Source organism: Thamnophis elegans, chromosome Z, assembly GCF_009769535.1.
Source record: "Thamnophis elegans isolate rThaEle1 chromosome Z, rThaEle1.pri, whole genome shotgun sequence".
Lineage (NCBI taxonomy): Eukaryota > Metazoa > Chordata > Lepidosauria > Squamata > Colubridae > Thamnophis > Thamnophis elegans.
This window is the reverse complement of record NC_045558.1, coordinates 86,914,696-86,930,171: the sequence shown is the minus strand read 5'-3', so window position 1 is coordinate 86,930,171 and position 15,476 is coordinate 86,914,696. Positions and strand designations below refer to the sequence as shown.

The 15,476-nt window shown below is 38.8% G+C and overlaps 1 protein-coding gene across 1 annotated transcript; it reads left to right on the top strand.

The window, feature by feature from the left end:
- The first annotated feature begins 2,407 nt into the window (after nucleotides 1–2,407).
- VPS25 (vacuolar protein sorting 25 homolog) lies at nucleotides 2,408–15,274 on the top strand. Its single transcript, XM_032237377.1, has 6 exons — nucleotides 2,408–2,512; nucleotides 5,259–5,404; nucleotides 6,428–6,481; nucleotides 6,733–6,821; nucleotides 7,639–7,714; nucleotides 12,196–15,274. The coding sequence occupies exons 1-6, from the start codon at nucleotides 2,463–2,465 to the stop codon at nucleotides 12,306–12,308; spliced, it is 528 nt and encodes a 175-aa protein (XP_032093268.1). The 5' UTR covers nucleotides 2,408–2,462; the 3' UTR covers nucleotides 12,309–15,274.
- The last annotated feature ends 202 nt before the right edge of the window (nucleotides 15,275–15,476 follow it).

The window sequence follows — 15,476 nt, the reverse complement described above, 5'->3', positions numbered from 1 at the left end:
GATTAGTCTCTCAATGGGTCACCCCGAAACTGGGTTTGGGGCTGTGAAGTTCCACTGTTGGGACACGAGCGGGATCCCGAGGGAGGCTGTTGCAGAAGGGTGAAATCTGAGATTTCTTCGCTTCTGCGGCAGGATAACGTTTGTTCTTTAGAGGAAGGGGGGGAGAGACCACTACAGTTGCATTTCTTTTCTTGCTGGGGATTTAGAAGTCTTATGCTCACTTTTATTCCCGGGAAAAAAAACAAACCCGAGCCTCCGCCGTTGTCCAACCCTCGCGTTTCCTGGCAAGAAATCCATCCCCCATTATGACGAGGTACGCCGGCTGTCGATTGGTTAAGGCCCCCAGCTTCCCCATCTCCTCTCCTATGGGGAGACGTGCATCATAATGTTGTAAGCCACCAGGAGTTACCTGTGTGTGAGGTGGGCTGCCCTATGCATTTGGGTTTGTGCGCTGGAGAGAGAGTGAAAAAGAGATGGAGAAATAATTATATTAATTAGAAGCGGCGGTGGCGGACGTCGGACGTCAGCAGCGACTGTAACGACTGCTCGGGCAAGGTGCGGAGGAAGAACGGAAGGTCCCTCCCGCCCGCGACGATGGCTCCAGCCATGGACCAGCAGGCTGGCCCCAACAACAACGTGCTGCTCTTGCCACCACCTCCGGGTGGGAAGCAACCACCCCTGTGCGGCACCTGTGCTGCGGTGGGAAGCGAGTCTGCGAGGCGTGGTTGCTTCCCACCCGGAGGTGGCAGCAAGAGCAGTGCGTTGTTGTTGAAGAAGATGCCGGGGCCAGCCTGCTCGTCCATGGCTGGAGCCATCGTCGCGGGCGGGAGGGACCTTCCGTTCTTCCTCCGCACCTCGCCTGAGCGGTCATTACAGTAGCTGCCGACGTCCGCCACCGCCGCTTCCCTCGTCCGTCTCGATTGCTGGAAGCAGTGACAAACGGCGCGTCCGTTCCGCCGTCAGCGCCCTGACAGCCACCCAAGCCAGCGGCTACCGGGCCTCACTGGAGTCAATTGCAAAACCATGTTCAGCGCTTTGAGGACCTGAGGCATCTTGGGAAATGCAGTTCCCTATCGGAAAGAATGGAGTAGCTGCAAATTTGTAACAACAACAGAAGATAATAACTTGGTGCTTCATAGGTTACGAAAATCTCAAGTTTGATTTGCACACCGTTTTTTAAAAGTTAGGTAAAGAAATTATGCTGTGAAAGCGACTAGAAAGCCCCCCCTCCCCTTCCTGTGTGCGAGAAAGGGAAGGAGAGGAAGGAAGGAGGGAGGGGGGAAGGAAAAGAAGAAGGGAGGGGGGAGAAGATGGAAGGAGAAAAGATGGATGGAAGGAGAAAGAATGGGAGGAGAAGGAGGAAGATGGAAGAAGAAAGGAAGAAAAAGGGAGGGAGAAAAGAGGGAAGGAGGTACGAAGAAAAGAGGAAGAGAGGGAAAGAGCAGAAAGACAAAGAGAATGAAGTTGATAGGCAAGAGGAAGGAGGAAGGAAGGAAAAAAGAAAAAGGGAGGGAGCGAGGAAAGAAGAAAAGATGGAACTAGAAAGGAAAGGGAGGGACGGAGGAAAGGGGAAGACAGGGAAAGAGCAGAAAGACAGAGAAGGTGAAGGTAGATAGGCAGAAGGAAGGAAGAAGGAAGAAATAGGAAAGTAGGGAAGGAGGAAGGAACAGAAGCAAAGAGGAAGAGAGAAATGGAAAGAGCAGAAAGACAGAGAAGGTAGATAGGCAAAAGAAATGAAGCTGAAAGAATGGAAGGAGGAAGGAAGAGAAAAGGAGGAAGGGAGTGAGTGAGGAAAGAAGAGAGGATGGAAGGAGAAAGGAAGGGAGGGAAAGAGCAGAAGACGGATAAGGTGAAGGTAGATAAGCAAGAGGAATGAAGGAAGAAGTGAGGAGTCTCGGGGAGGGGGAAAACATTTAGTGACCAAAGTTACAATGGCATTGAAAAAAGTGACTGATGACCATTCTCACACTTAGCGACCGTTGCGACCATTTTTCACACTTAGTGACCGTTGCAGCATCCTCATGGTCACGTGATCAAAATTTTGTTTGGCAACAGATTCGTATTTATGCTGGTTTCAGTGTCCTGGGGTGACCTTTTGACAAAAAATATTTTTTTAATCAAGCCCCCCCCCCCCCCTCCGTCAATGGTGTCCCTCTTTACCAATCTGAAAATCTGGTCACCTTAATTTAAATTCAACAGACGCTTGATTGCAAGCTGATAGGCCGTGTGCTCCGCAGACTTGCAACTTCTCTTTTAAAACTAATCGCAAACAAAATTTTCCGACTTATACAACCCCAACCGGAAGATTCTACATTTATAGATCTATTGCCTCGTCCTGGGGTTGCAGTTTCTTGGAGTCCTTTAAAGGGGCCGCCTCCAAACAGGAAGGGAAGCGGAATTATTTGTAGGACGGACCAGAAGTTAGTCCTCCAAGGCGGAGGTTCCGTTCGGCCTCAGCGGCGATGATGAGTTTCGAGTGGCCCTGGCAGTACAGTTTCCCGCCATTCTTTACGTGAGTCCCGGGTCTTCTCCATCCTATATGTCCCTGAGATTAAGGGGCTCGTGTCCTCTAGGCACGGTGTGGGGTACAGGCTTTAGAGGTGCCCCGCTTTCCGTAGAAAGTCCCACTCTTTTGCCTGTTTCGAGCGGAGCGAGACGATCCACGACTGTTGATTCTGGTCTTCTCTCGGGAAAAAGATACCAGTTTTGCTCCGGATGGTGGATTGTGTGTGTGTGATCCCCGCGCCCCTCCCAAAAAAACTACTAGGAGCGTTTGAATTGCAAGATTTCTGGAGGAAACTTTGTATCCCTGCATTAATTGTAATAATAAATCAGCTCACCGAGGGAACTTCCCCCACTCCCGGGGCTGATCTATAACTCAAAATAGCATAACTAGTCTGAGAGGTATAGGGAGTTGTTCAACATCTGTAAAGTATCAGGTTTCCCATCCATGTATTTATAAATGCATAAGGGCAAATACTAATTTGATTAACACGATCCACTTTTCTGTAATCTAGTTTGAAACAAAATTAGGATTATTGCATTAAAAATGGAATGTCTGATCTGACTTGTCTATAGTTGTTAATAGTGTCCAGTGTAGTGCATTTCATACGAAATCCTATCCCACCCCCGCCCCCACAAAAACACTCCTTTCCTCAGGGATCTGAACTTGAAATAGTCAAGAAGAAAAACAGTGGAATGAAAAGACAAAGCGTTATATAGGATATATTGGGGAAATGCAACTGTGGGTACTTAAAACATAGCTAGTGTTGGGAGTAAGAATATTAGATTATATCAAAGATTTTGAAGAAATTTAGATTTCAAGGAAACATTTAAAGAAATAGAAAGGTGTTACTAAGATTTTAAAGAGGATTTTAGGCATAGGAGATTACAAAGAATAGATGGAACTGTGATAGAAGGTAAGAAATTTGGAAGAGTATAGTTTGTATAGCAAGAAAAACTGCATAAAATAAGATAGGAGGAATGCTATGGAATTTTAAATATGAAAGTAAATAATGGATTTGAATAAGAAGCCCGTTTGGGATTTTGAGGGACTGCCTCTTATCTCAATTGATGAAAGTTTGATAGCAAAACTTTGAATGTAGCAGTGAAGATTGAGGTGCACTCGGAGAGGAGAGGAGAGTTTCAGAATCAGTGTGGGAGATGGAGGTGAAAACAGCAAGAAGCAAAGTTTTAGTTGACAGGAAGGAGTATGTATTTTCTAAGGAGAAGAAATACCAGTAAAACAGAACTGTCTCCTGCTAGTACTTTCTTACTGTTTTGTCTCTTCCGCATGGTAGATAGAATTTGAATGAAATGATGCAGGAATACTACCTGGAAAGAGGGCAATAAACTAAGGAGGATATTAAATAAATGTTATACGATATAGATTATAGGATAGTGTGATGCTGTAATCATCTGCCAAATAGTAGGAGGGAAGAACATGAAACTGAGAAAGAAGCAGCTCCTTGGGAACATCATGGCATTACAAAGATTAAGCTACCTGAGCACTGATTAAATTAACTAGACATTTAATTGACCAGAGATACTGTCATAAAAGAAAAAAAATCAGAAAAAGGAAGTGATGAAGTAACAAAAAATAAAAGATTTGGAAAGAAAGTTGGGATCTTGGAGCTAAAAACAAAACTGAAAAAGAAAGGAAAGGGAACTGGAGACAACAGGAAATCCAGAGAACAAGAATATTCTCAGAGCAGAAGAGATAAGAAAAACAGATGAAAATTATAAGTTTTTGGATTCAGCACCTGTCTCAAATATATGCTAAATTGGAGCAGCCTTTTGCTACCATTCTTTGATAGCCACAAACAATCAATTAGGGAAACAGTAAAAATCTGCCAAAAGGAAGTATATAAAATACTTCTTGCTCACCACATCCTTATCTGAACTGATAACACCAATGGTTGCTGACACTATTTTACTTTTTTATTTTATTTGAAGGACATTTTCTAGATGGTTTGGTGTGCTATTTCCAGTCAGACTGTTGGATCCATGATAATATTTGGGTGATAATGACTGCAAAAATGTCAGTATTTTAGGCAGATTAAACTGGCTAAACCAGGCATATTATTTATTTATTTATTTATTTATTTATTTAGTTAGTTAGTTAGTTAGTTAGTTAGTTAGTTAGTTAGTTAGTTATTAGACTTATATACCGCTTCATAGGGCTTTCAGCCCTCTCTAAGCGGTTTACAAATTTTTTAGCAAATTGAGTCAGCAACTTGCCCCCACAGTCCGGGTCCTCATTTCACCCACCTCGGAAGGATGGAAGGCTGAGTCGACCTTGAGCCGGTGAGATTTGAACTGCTGAACTGCAGATCACAGTCAGCTAAAGTGGCCTGCAGTACTGCACCCTAACCAAGCCGCCACCTCAGCTCTCTCATATAAAACTGAGTTGGTTAAATTATTTGGCTCTGGACCATCCCACCAAAATTGCAACGCAAATTGATAAATTATTTTATGGAAGTTTGGAAAAATCATAAAGAATGTATAGTTTTGTTGGCAATTATGGAAATGTCAACTCGGGGGGTATTTAAAATAACAGGACTAATTTGGATGATTTCTTGTTGGATGATTTCTTGTATTGTATTCAGATCTTTAGTCAATTTTAGCTGTCTTCACTGAAGTGTTAAGACTTGGCGTATGATTCTGGAAGTTCTACTCCTTGATTCTGATTTCGCAGTTAAAATTATTGAGCTTCTGAGATTCTTTTATAGTACCTCTGTTTCCTTTTTATGTTTTAGGTTGCAGCCCAATGTGGATACAAGACAAAAGCAGCTGACAGCATGGTGTTCCTTAGTGCTGTCATATTGCCGCCTCAACAAGCTCTATACAATGACTGTTCCAGAGGCTCAAGAGAGTCCACTGTTCAACAATTGGAAACTGCAGCGTATCCTTCCTCTACTATCATGAGTCTGTCTGACCGGCCTTGGTGATGTGACAAGGAATTCATCCAACTCCTGGTGATAAAAGAGTTGGCTTTTTTGTCAGTGAAAAGTTCAAGTTTGAAGCACTATGAGATTGTAGCATTAACCGAGTATGCTATTGGTATGGTCCTAGATGTAGGATTATATGATTTGTGAAAAGTACATAGAATAGATTTGCCTTCTAAAATAATTTTGTTTTTAGGTAAACCACTTTACCTTAAGTTTTTTTAGTTCTGCTGAGGAAAAAGTTCTTGATTTCTAAAGATTTGATTTTAAGCTTTATTTAAAAATGCCATTTTCTGCTTGAAATCACATAAAATGCCTTGATATTGATTTCCCTGAAGCTGTGTTAAAAACAAAATGCTCAGGTGATACTTATTGTTGGCAAGATATTGGTGGCTTGGAAAAGAAAACATTACACAGAATATCGCCAATTGATGAAGAGTTTTGTAAATCATTTTTTTCTATAATTTAGTTTAATTTAACTGACATTGTAAAAAGTATAACGGTTTTACAATATTCACTAGAAAATAATTTTCCATACAGTTCTTTTAGATTTGGTTTTGTAAGATATTGATTATCAAGTTTTCTGATGTTCCTGTAATTTTTTAAAAAAACTTTTTTTTCTAATAGAAATTTTCCATAGAATTTTAGATAGTAATTTTATTCCAATCAAAATCTGAAGTTTAATTACAACTGCTGCCAGATTCTTACTGTGCTTATACAGTCAAAATTCTGGGCTGCATAAATACTATTTTCATTCCTTCTCATTCTGTGGCCAAATACTACTCATGGTTATTAGCTGCATGGTACAATTGATGGGAGGATTAAAGTGTGTGCTTCATCAGAAGCAAGATGATTTGATTGTTTGAGGCTACATAATGCTACATTAACATCTTGTTGCAATCCCAAATCTTGAATTCCTTTGAGTTAAGTAGTTTATCACATTTTATCCTGTGCCTAGTGTTTTCTTAACTATGGAACAGGAAAACTCTCACTGGAATCCATCCTTGTTGTGTTAGAGGAGCTCAGAAAAAAAGGTAAGTTTGAGGGTAACATGCCTCTTTAATCACAAATATAATTAACTGCAGGTATACATATCTCCTTCATTTCATTAAGATTAACATCAAAGTAGGTGTGACAAGACATGCAGCCTTAAGGGACTAGATAAGACTTATCTAGAAATAAGTCAGGCTGCTTGAATAGCTAGGGCTGAATTCATCACTTCTGTAAAAACAAGTAATGTTTTTAACAGACATTAATAATAGAGATATTTTATGTTTCATTCCAGGGAATCTTGAATGGCTTGACAAGAACAAGTCTAGCTTTCTTATCCTGTGGCGATGTCCAGAGGAATGGGGCAAGTTAATTTACCAATGGGTAAGAGCAGTATTTTGGGGGGTAACAATGCAAAATTAATTAAATTTTGGTAGAAAATAGTTTTGTAAAGATACGTTGAAACAGTTCCTTTCTCTCTTCCCAGAATCTGAATTTCAGCAGGAGCCCACAGTTCTTTTCTATCTTCATCATCACAACACAAACGTCTTCTGCCTTTTGTCATATTTTTAAATGAAAGTTTAGGTGACCAGAGTGTGGAATTCCTGGAACAATTTTGTCCAGCTGTAATTATAACAAGCAAATTTTATATTATTTTTCATGAATAGCTTTGAAAATCTTGAATATTATCTCATTTTTAATGTTTAAACCTAGTTGCCAGGTTGTTAATCATTTCACAGGAAACTTGTCTCTATTTCATAATGTTAAGTTTATCTTTTAAAACAGTACATGGATAGAATACAAAAAGTAGATCAATAACTTTTACCCTCCTAAGTCTGTTTAGATGAGGTTGATGTCTGAAATTCTTCTCCCAAAGCCATGTCTTCAGAAGTTAGACTGATGACCGATGACAAAAAAGCTTTTTATTGGTGTTCCCAACTCTACAATGGTTTTCTCAGGAGGCTTCTTTGCACTTGACCGTTGCTTTAATTGTTTTTCAGTATTTTGGGGTACATTTTATTAGCAAGATATAATAATCTATTTCTTACAAATGTTTGTTATATATTTTCATGTTTTATTTATATTTATTTATTTAATTATTGTGAATATCTTTAGCAGGAAAAAAAGTTTGGAATATAAAACTCAATGATATCAAAAATCAAGTGTTGTATTTCTCCACCTGTCCCCTCCCCATTTCCAGGTTTTGAAGAATGGATCGACAAACTCGGTTTTCACACTCTATGAGTTATCCAATGGCGAGGATACAGAGGAAGAAGGTAACTTTCATCTCGTACATTTCCCATTATAGTAATATATGACAGTGTCAAAAGAGAGATCAATTGTTTGTGTTTCTTTGTCCCATTTTTAATTCAGAGAACCTTTCTTGCTATCCACATTCTTCCCTTGCTGAATTTTTAAAAGTTATTTCAAGTTTCTTATATTAAATAGAAGAGAGATAAACAGCTTTCACAATAGCAGAGTATATACTTCATATTTTCTAAATGTAATTGGATTTTAATTCTTACAAACTGGATTCATGCCCTGAATATTTCTCTGATTAATTTGTTTCTATTTATCAATGAAATGTCAGGGCATAGAGGTCATTATTTTGACTGTGTTCCAGATCAATGACCATGCCTTTAATTTGGTTCCATTTGTGCTATGCTAAGCAATGAAAAAAGAAAGACAATCTGAGAACTAGCTGAAATTTCTAAGCTTGTTTTGCAACAATCTATATATGTAATCCTAAAAAGTAAGATTACTTATGAAGCTGTGTAAAGGCTTTCCTGGCAACAGTGGCCTTAGAGCAGAAAATGAGAGTCCAGGAGGGCTTACTTTTTGTCTCAATTGACTTATACGGCTGTCCATATCCAGTACAAAAATCTGGGTAGCTCACAACTTATATTTGTATTAAATAAATAGAAAATATATGCATATACAAAATAAAATGAATAAAACTCAGAGCAGCTGGAGAATCATTTAAAAAGCCTTCAAGATAACCAGGAGATGGGTTCCGTCACACACTCAAAGCCTCAGGCTTGAACACAAATCAGATCTTCAAAGTCTTATAATAGGCTAGCAGGATTAGGGCCAGCCCAATCACCAGGTGGGTGATATTCTAATCTCCAAATGAGTGATATTCCAATGGACAAGGGTCACAACAGAAAAGGTTCTCCTATTAGCTCAACCAGCCAACATTCTTCGCCAAGGTTCCACCACAAAACCGCGTTCGACTAAAGCGCATTCGACAAACCGCGTAGCTGACGTCATCACAGCGCGACAACAGCGCGGAGAAAAAAGCATGCTGTGAACGCTAAAGCTAAAATTAACACCTAAACATAAACCTAACCCCCCTAAACCTAACCCTTAACCTAACCCTAAACCTAACCCTTAACCTAACCCTAAACCTAAACCTAACCCTTAACCTAACGCTAAACCTAACCCATAACCTAACCCTAAACCTAACCCTTACCTTAACTTGAATCGGCTTGCTTTTAAAGCGCTATTTAAAGCACCCTTTTTTCTCTGCGGTCGCTGTTGTCGCCCTGCTAATGACGTTAGCGACGCGGTTTAATCGGGCGCACTTTAGTGGAGCGCGGTTTTGTCGTGCCACGCTTCACCAATAGTACAGCATACTACTGCGAGATAGATAGGATAGATAGAAACTACTGGATAGAGATGGTTCTGTAAATAATCCAGCCCTAAGCTATGCAGGGCTTTAAAGTAAGAACCAACACCTTGAATTGCACACAGTGTAGCCAGTGCAACTTGCGGAACAGTAGTGTCAGATGTGCTCAAAAAGTCTGTATCAATTGCCCATGCCCAGTGTGCAAAGGTTCTAGCAGTAACTGTCACTTGTTTTTTGAGCAGGACCTGTGCGTTCAGGATGATTGGGCAGTGGCTCTATCTAAAGCTGTGCCATCCGTTCCACAACTAAAAATGGAGGGGCTTGGGACTAGAAGGTCCAAAACCCCAAATCCACTTAGTCTTGCCTGAGCTGAGCTTTCCCATCTAGCTCCCGTGGCCTCTAGACATTTAGACAAGAACTTCCATACCATCACTGAGGTGACCTGGAGTAGAAATAAGCACTGATATCTCAGCTAAAACTGTTTGCTTCATCCAGTGGCTTCATGCAAACGTTAAACAGGAGGAGAGAGTGCCAAACCCTGTAGCGCCTCACAGGGGGCTAAATTTTCTTTTTTTCCCCAAGTTTTTTTATTTTCTGTTTTTTAAAAAAAAAATCAAATCAATGTGTGAACAGCGTGGCACCTGGCTGTCATATATTATAATATGAATAAAACTAATAAAATTAATCATAATTATTATATTGAGTCAACTTATGTATTTCTAATAATAATACACATTTATATTAGGCTATGGTCCATCATTATTCAATTATTCCATGTTATATCTTGTTTTTACTTTTCTTATTATAAAGTATACACTGATATTCCCCCTTTTCTTATTTCTATCACTTATTCTAGCTTTTAATCATGTCACTTTATTAAAAAAAAATCCGTCTATCCTATCTAACTTCTAATCATGTCACGTACCTAGAAAAGAAAGAGACAGAGAGAGAAAAGGAAAAGAAAATCAACACAACAAAAAGAAGCACTTCTCCTAACTCTACCCACTTCCACTGCCCAGTTTCTAAGGTTTCTACCCAGACCCATCTCCCTTTCAAACATATCTTTCAACTCTCTTAATATCCCTACCCCCCAGTTTAATTCAACAATCACTGTTATTTTCATTGTTATCTCCTCTTTCTCTTCTTCCTTCGTTTCTTCTGTTGACTCCTTCCTTTCCTGGGCAGCTTGAGCTTTACTCATCATTCCTCATTTGGTATTTTCCATTTTGTCCATTATCATCTTAAATCTTTTCTCCATGATGTCTTTTGTATTTTGAAAAAGTAACTCCATCTCCTTCAGAATTCCACTCATTTCTTCCTTATAAAGTATCTTATTTTATTTTAAAAGATTCAACTTTTGTCCAACAATCCAAAAACTATTAGTTCAATCCTTAAATTACCCTTCAGGGAATGTTCTAGTCCCAATTCTTTACATCCCGTATATAGACACTCAGTTTCATTTAGATAGTCCCAGAGGTTGTCAAAAGCCTCTTTGCATCCCTTTTCAAGTTCAATCATCTAGCATAACATTCAAGTGTCCTTTTAGTTGAATAATTTCCTCGTTTTTATATTTGGGACTCCAATAATCATGGGGTAGCTAAAAATAGTCCGATATTTTTAGTCTTTCATGTAGGTGTAGTTTCCCCTTTCGTTACCAGGTGGCACTCTCCACTTAAATTTCAGTATTGTTACTCAAACGTTGTTTTGGTAAACAATTGTAAAACAATTATAAAAGCAGAATAAGTTTCATGGGTAAGTAATTACAGCATTTTAAAAATGCCTTCCCAATACCATTTCCCCCCAATTTCCTATATATTTCAATATTTGTTATTTTTCTCTCCTGTGCCTTTCATTTCTGGTTTGGTATTTACTCAAAGTGCTAGATGCCACTTTAAAATATAGATCTGAGCCGATAGTTCTAAATTGTTCCTTGGGGTTAAATTTAAAGCAAAAGGAAAATCCTCTCCCCCGGTTCCAGCACAGTCCACCTACTTCATTCCAACAAGTCTTAGTTGTTCTTTGGTTGTCCCAGCTTTGTGGCAGCCATCTTTAGGCTGTCTCTTCTTCTTGCCATGGCTGAGAGGGGAAAAGACCCCTGGTCAGGCAGGGGGTCTGCGATTATCCTCGACCTCACAGGGTGCCCCTCTTTGCTTCACCAAAGCCTACAGGGCGGCTTTGGCTCCCTCCTGAGCCCACAAACAGGAAGAACTCAGCACAAGGAACCTGGAGACCCATTCCTTGTGTCTGAAATCGCTGTGACATCAACCGGAAGACTGTGTCTGTGTATGTGTGTGTAGATTTTCATTCTCCATCAACATTGACTGCAGCCAATTCCAAAAAAGGGGGAGAATTAGTACAGAACCATGCCACCTACCCCCCATTCCCAGGGCTGATCTAGAAGAATACATGATCAATGATATGGAATTCACTAAAGTTAAGAACAATGTGGATGAATGAATATATGATGGAATCTCCTATATGTGTTTTTTTTAAGAATACAAGTATGTTTTCATCCTTTTTTTTTTTTTTTTGCTGTACATCACCCAGAGTAACTTCTTATTAGATGGGTGGCCATATAAATTCAAACTAATAGTACCCCTGTGCTGTTTCTGCCACAGGTCATCCAAAAGTATTCCTTTTCTACACTTTGTGTAAAACATTGTTATGCCAAAGTAATAAGATAGTCTCAGACTGGTTGGAAAGTAAATTTTCAATAGTGGTAAATATTTCATAATATGTGGTTGGAAAGTACATTCTTTGGTCTAAATATTAAATAACTGAATTGGTTATGCTGTTCTAAGTTCAGGTGATGAGCCTTAGGCAAGAATATCTCAGCATGACTGAAGAAAACTTTTGTAAACTTTGTCTGCCATTGTTTATAGAATATTTAGCCTTTCTTGATAATGTTAGATATTTAAAAGAATTATTGCATTCCCTGCAAATGCAGGGAACATGATGCTTTTTTTATATTATGCAAATTCAGAGCTCTAGCAAGATACTTTTTCCTCATTCTCTGTATTGCTAGGTAAGTTGCCACCAATTCTATCCCCAACCAATTTTTTGTATTATCTTGTACATAAATCATGGGTGACTTTCTCTCAACCAAGGATATTTTTTATTCTCTTTTAGAATTCCATGGTTTGGAAGAATTAGTACTTCTCCGAGCTCTGCAGGCCTTGCAACAGGAGCATAAGGCTGAAATATTCACTCTGAATGATGGGCGGGGCGTCAAATTCTTCTAATGCAGATTCTGCTTTGGCTGCCTAGTATGACTGTACAAAGGTGTTCTGGGTTAAAGAGTTTCTCTCTGCTCTGGTTTCCTTGCGTTGAAGGCTGAAACAGCAAATTATATCTTGATGGCTCAGCGTTTGACTCCATTTTCTTCTCTCTGCAGCTTCTGCCTTTTATTGCGCTATGACGATTTGAATAGATTTATGGAGGAATCAGAATGTTCCTTGTGCTCATATGACACAAAATAACTATTGGCTCTTGAGTTTGGCCTTCCAAATTGAAGCAGACAATAAGCCCTGCTGCTTGCAGCAATGATTTAGGGATAATTTGGGGGATCAAAAATGCAGTACTCTCTCCAGTTGGGCAGAAAGCCACGTAGACTGTGCTATCCACAACAGAATGGGGCGTTAAAGACTTTGGACAAATTAAACTATACTGTCTTTACAGAAAAGTCCTCTGTGTTGGCTTATCTCTGTGTGCTTTTCTCACACCAAGGGGACCTTCAGTTCTTCCCTCCCTCACTCATATTATTGTTAGTTTCATGTCTGTATTTAGTCTGATTTCATCTTTCAACACTTAGCATCTTGTCTAGAAGATGGGCATTTCTCCTAGATTTTTTTAGCATTAATGTCCTGCAAGTTCATTATGAAATGAAATCTTTCCTTTGAATCACATTCATAAAATTTAAAAAGCCAAGAAAATTGTATTGAAAAACTATTTCTTCTGCTGTCAAATGGGGGGAAATTATGTTCTTCAGAAATTTTTGTGCAGCTCTTAGGATCACTTACTTGCAGTGGTTGCAACTTTTAGCAATGTATTTGATGTGTTGCTTAGATCAGGGTATGATGCAAAGGATCGATAGGATTGCAAAATTAACTTATTTTCATGAGCTTGTTTTAGATATGCTCAAAACTGAATCAGTTGTATTTTCCCTAGCCTGCCTATTGACAACAGCATTAAGTAGGTATTGTGAAAATAATTAACTGATAGACTATAGTGAAGGTAGTATTTGATAAACCTTTGGATTTGTCAAAAGATTATTATTTGAATTTCATGGACCTTTCCTTGGCTTAAAAGATTTTCCAGTTGACATATAGGACATCTCACCAAATGAGAAAGAATATTGATAATTAGTCAATTAGAGAATTAGTTAATCAAGCATGACTTTCCAGTAGGTAAATCAGAGCTCATGCCGGTGGAAATAGATGAATTCACAAAACAAGGTCTTGGTCACTACCTTTAAACCCTACACGGCATGGGTCCAGGGTATCTGAGGAGTCGTCTTTCCCTGATGGGACAAGCATATTCCACTTGTGGCAGCAGAGGAGGCCTGCTACATATCACATCTGCTAATATTGAAGCAGGTAGGTCCCATCCCTGTGGAACATTCTTCCATCAGAGAGGAGAACTGCCCTCCCTCTCTTGGCCTTCCAGAAGGATATGAAAACCTGGCTTTTGCCAGCTGACCTTGTGAGGGAGGCACGCACTGTTGGAGGTGGCTGAGGAATAAAAATATCTCATTCTTGTCCCATTTGGCCCTTATAGGCACAGTTCTTAATATTTTTATGTTGATTCATTTTAACCTTTTAATTATTTTTCACCTGTTGGATAATTCGTAAGCTGCCCAGAGTCACCTTGTAGGGGGAGATGGACGACATAGAAATTTGATGAATAAATAAATAATAAATGGTAAATTACAGTGTATATTGTCACATAGATTGTGTTCAAATTACAAGTAGCAGGTGATAGAAAACTGCTCCAAGGCAAAAAGTTTCTTCCTTAGGCAACAGCCTTTTGAACCTTGGCCCTTAGCTGCCATATTGTCCTTAGATAACATCCATGAATGCTGAGAAAGAGAATTATAAATATAGGTCTCTTATCTGCCTTAGACCCTTGCCTCCTATTCACATCATAAAGGATTCATCTTTCTGGCAAATATTTAATTAGGTCTATAACTATGGCGCTCTAGTCTGTCTATCCACAAAAGCTTTGGAAGAGGGCAAAAAGAGAAAATTGTTGCCAAAACATTGCTACTTAGAGAAGAATAATTGGCTTTCATAGCTCAAAAGAGCTATCCTGGCTATTGGGTATATTGTTGCCCCAGCTTTGCCACATTACTTTAGACCTCTTCCTTTAAACATACATTTCAGCCGATACTGTATGGTAGAGTTCCAACTCATTACATAGAGATATTTTCTCTTATTTGTTGAGAACATAAATGAGAATAGGCTTTTAAGTTAAATTACCAGAGGTTTCCTAAATCTTTGTATGGCTATTGAAAATAAAAAGAGGTATGCAACGACAGGCTGTTCTCTGGACCCAGTGAATGTTGAGAATATACCCATAGATTATTAGAATAATAACTTCTTACTTCCAAAACAAGTTTCTAGGGTATTTTTTTACTTTAAACTAAAATATGATGTTAGAGCATATAATCTATTTTTCATGAAAAACTATAGTACTGTCCTATGACAATAGTAATTTAAATCCTGACATCCTTAGATCTTTAAAAAAAGCTTTCCTAATTTCTGCCATTTTTATGTTTTTGAAAGGAGTTTTTTAAAAGGGAAATTAATCTTGCATTTATTTATAATTACCTTATGAATTGCAACAACACACAACCGAAAGGAGCAGGAGAAACTACAAAAATACCTCAGGGAAGATGATGATAGTGGTTCTAATAAAATTAACAAATGAAGTATTATGGTATTATATTAATCCTTTGGATGATTACTTTGGCCTGTAGGAGGACTGTGACTTTCTGTAAAAATGTCTTCAAATCAGTTGTGCATTCTTTCTAGAAATGTATTTGCATGGAACATAGAGACAATTGTGATGTTTTAAGCTTTTGAATGAATTTATTTATCTTACCCATTTATCCATTCGCTTATTTACTGAACACACTAATTTAACCAGGACAGACATACTTGGGTTGCAAAATTGTATTATTGTACCATTAAATGGAAATAAAAACTAAGTAGTTTTTAGATGTCTGCTTCCATCTAGTGGCTGACTGGATTTTGCAGTTCAGATATGGTAGTCCTACGTTTAATATTTATTACTGTCGTATTACAGCATTATTTACTGAACATGCTTGAAACAGATGATTGTTTATCGACTTCCTTTCTTTTAGTCAATATTCCATTAATTTTACTGCTAGGTGAATCTATTCCTTCTCC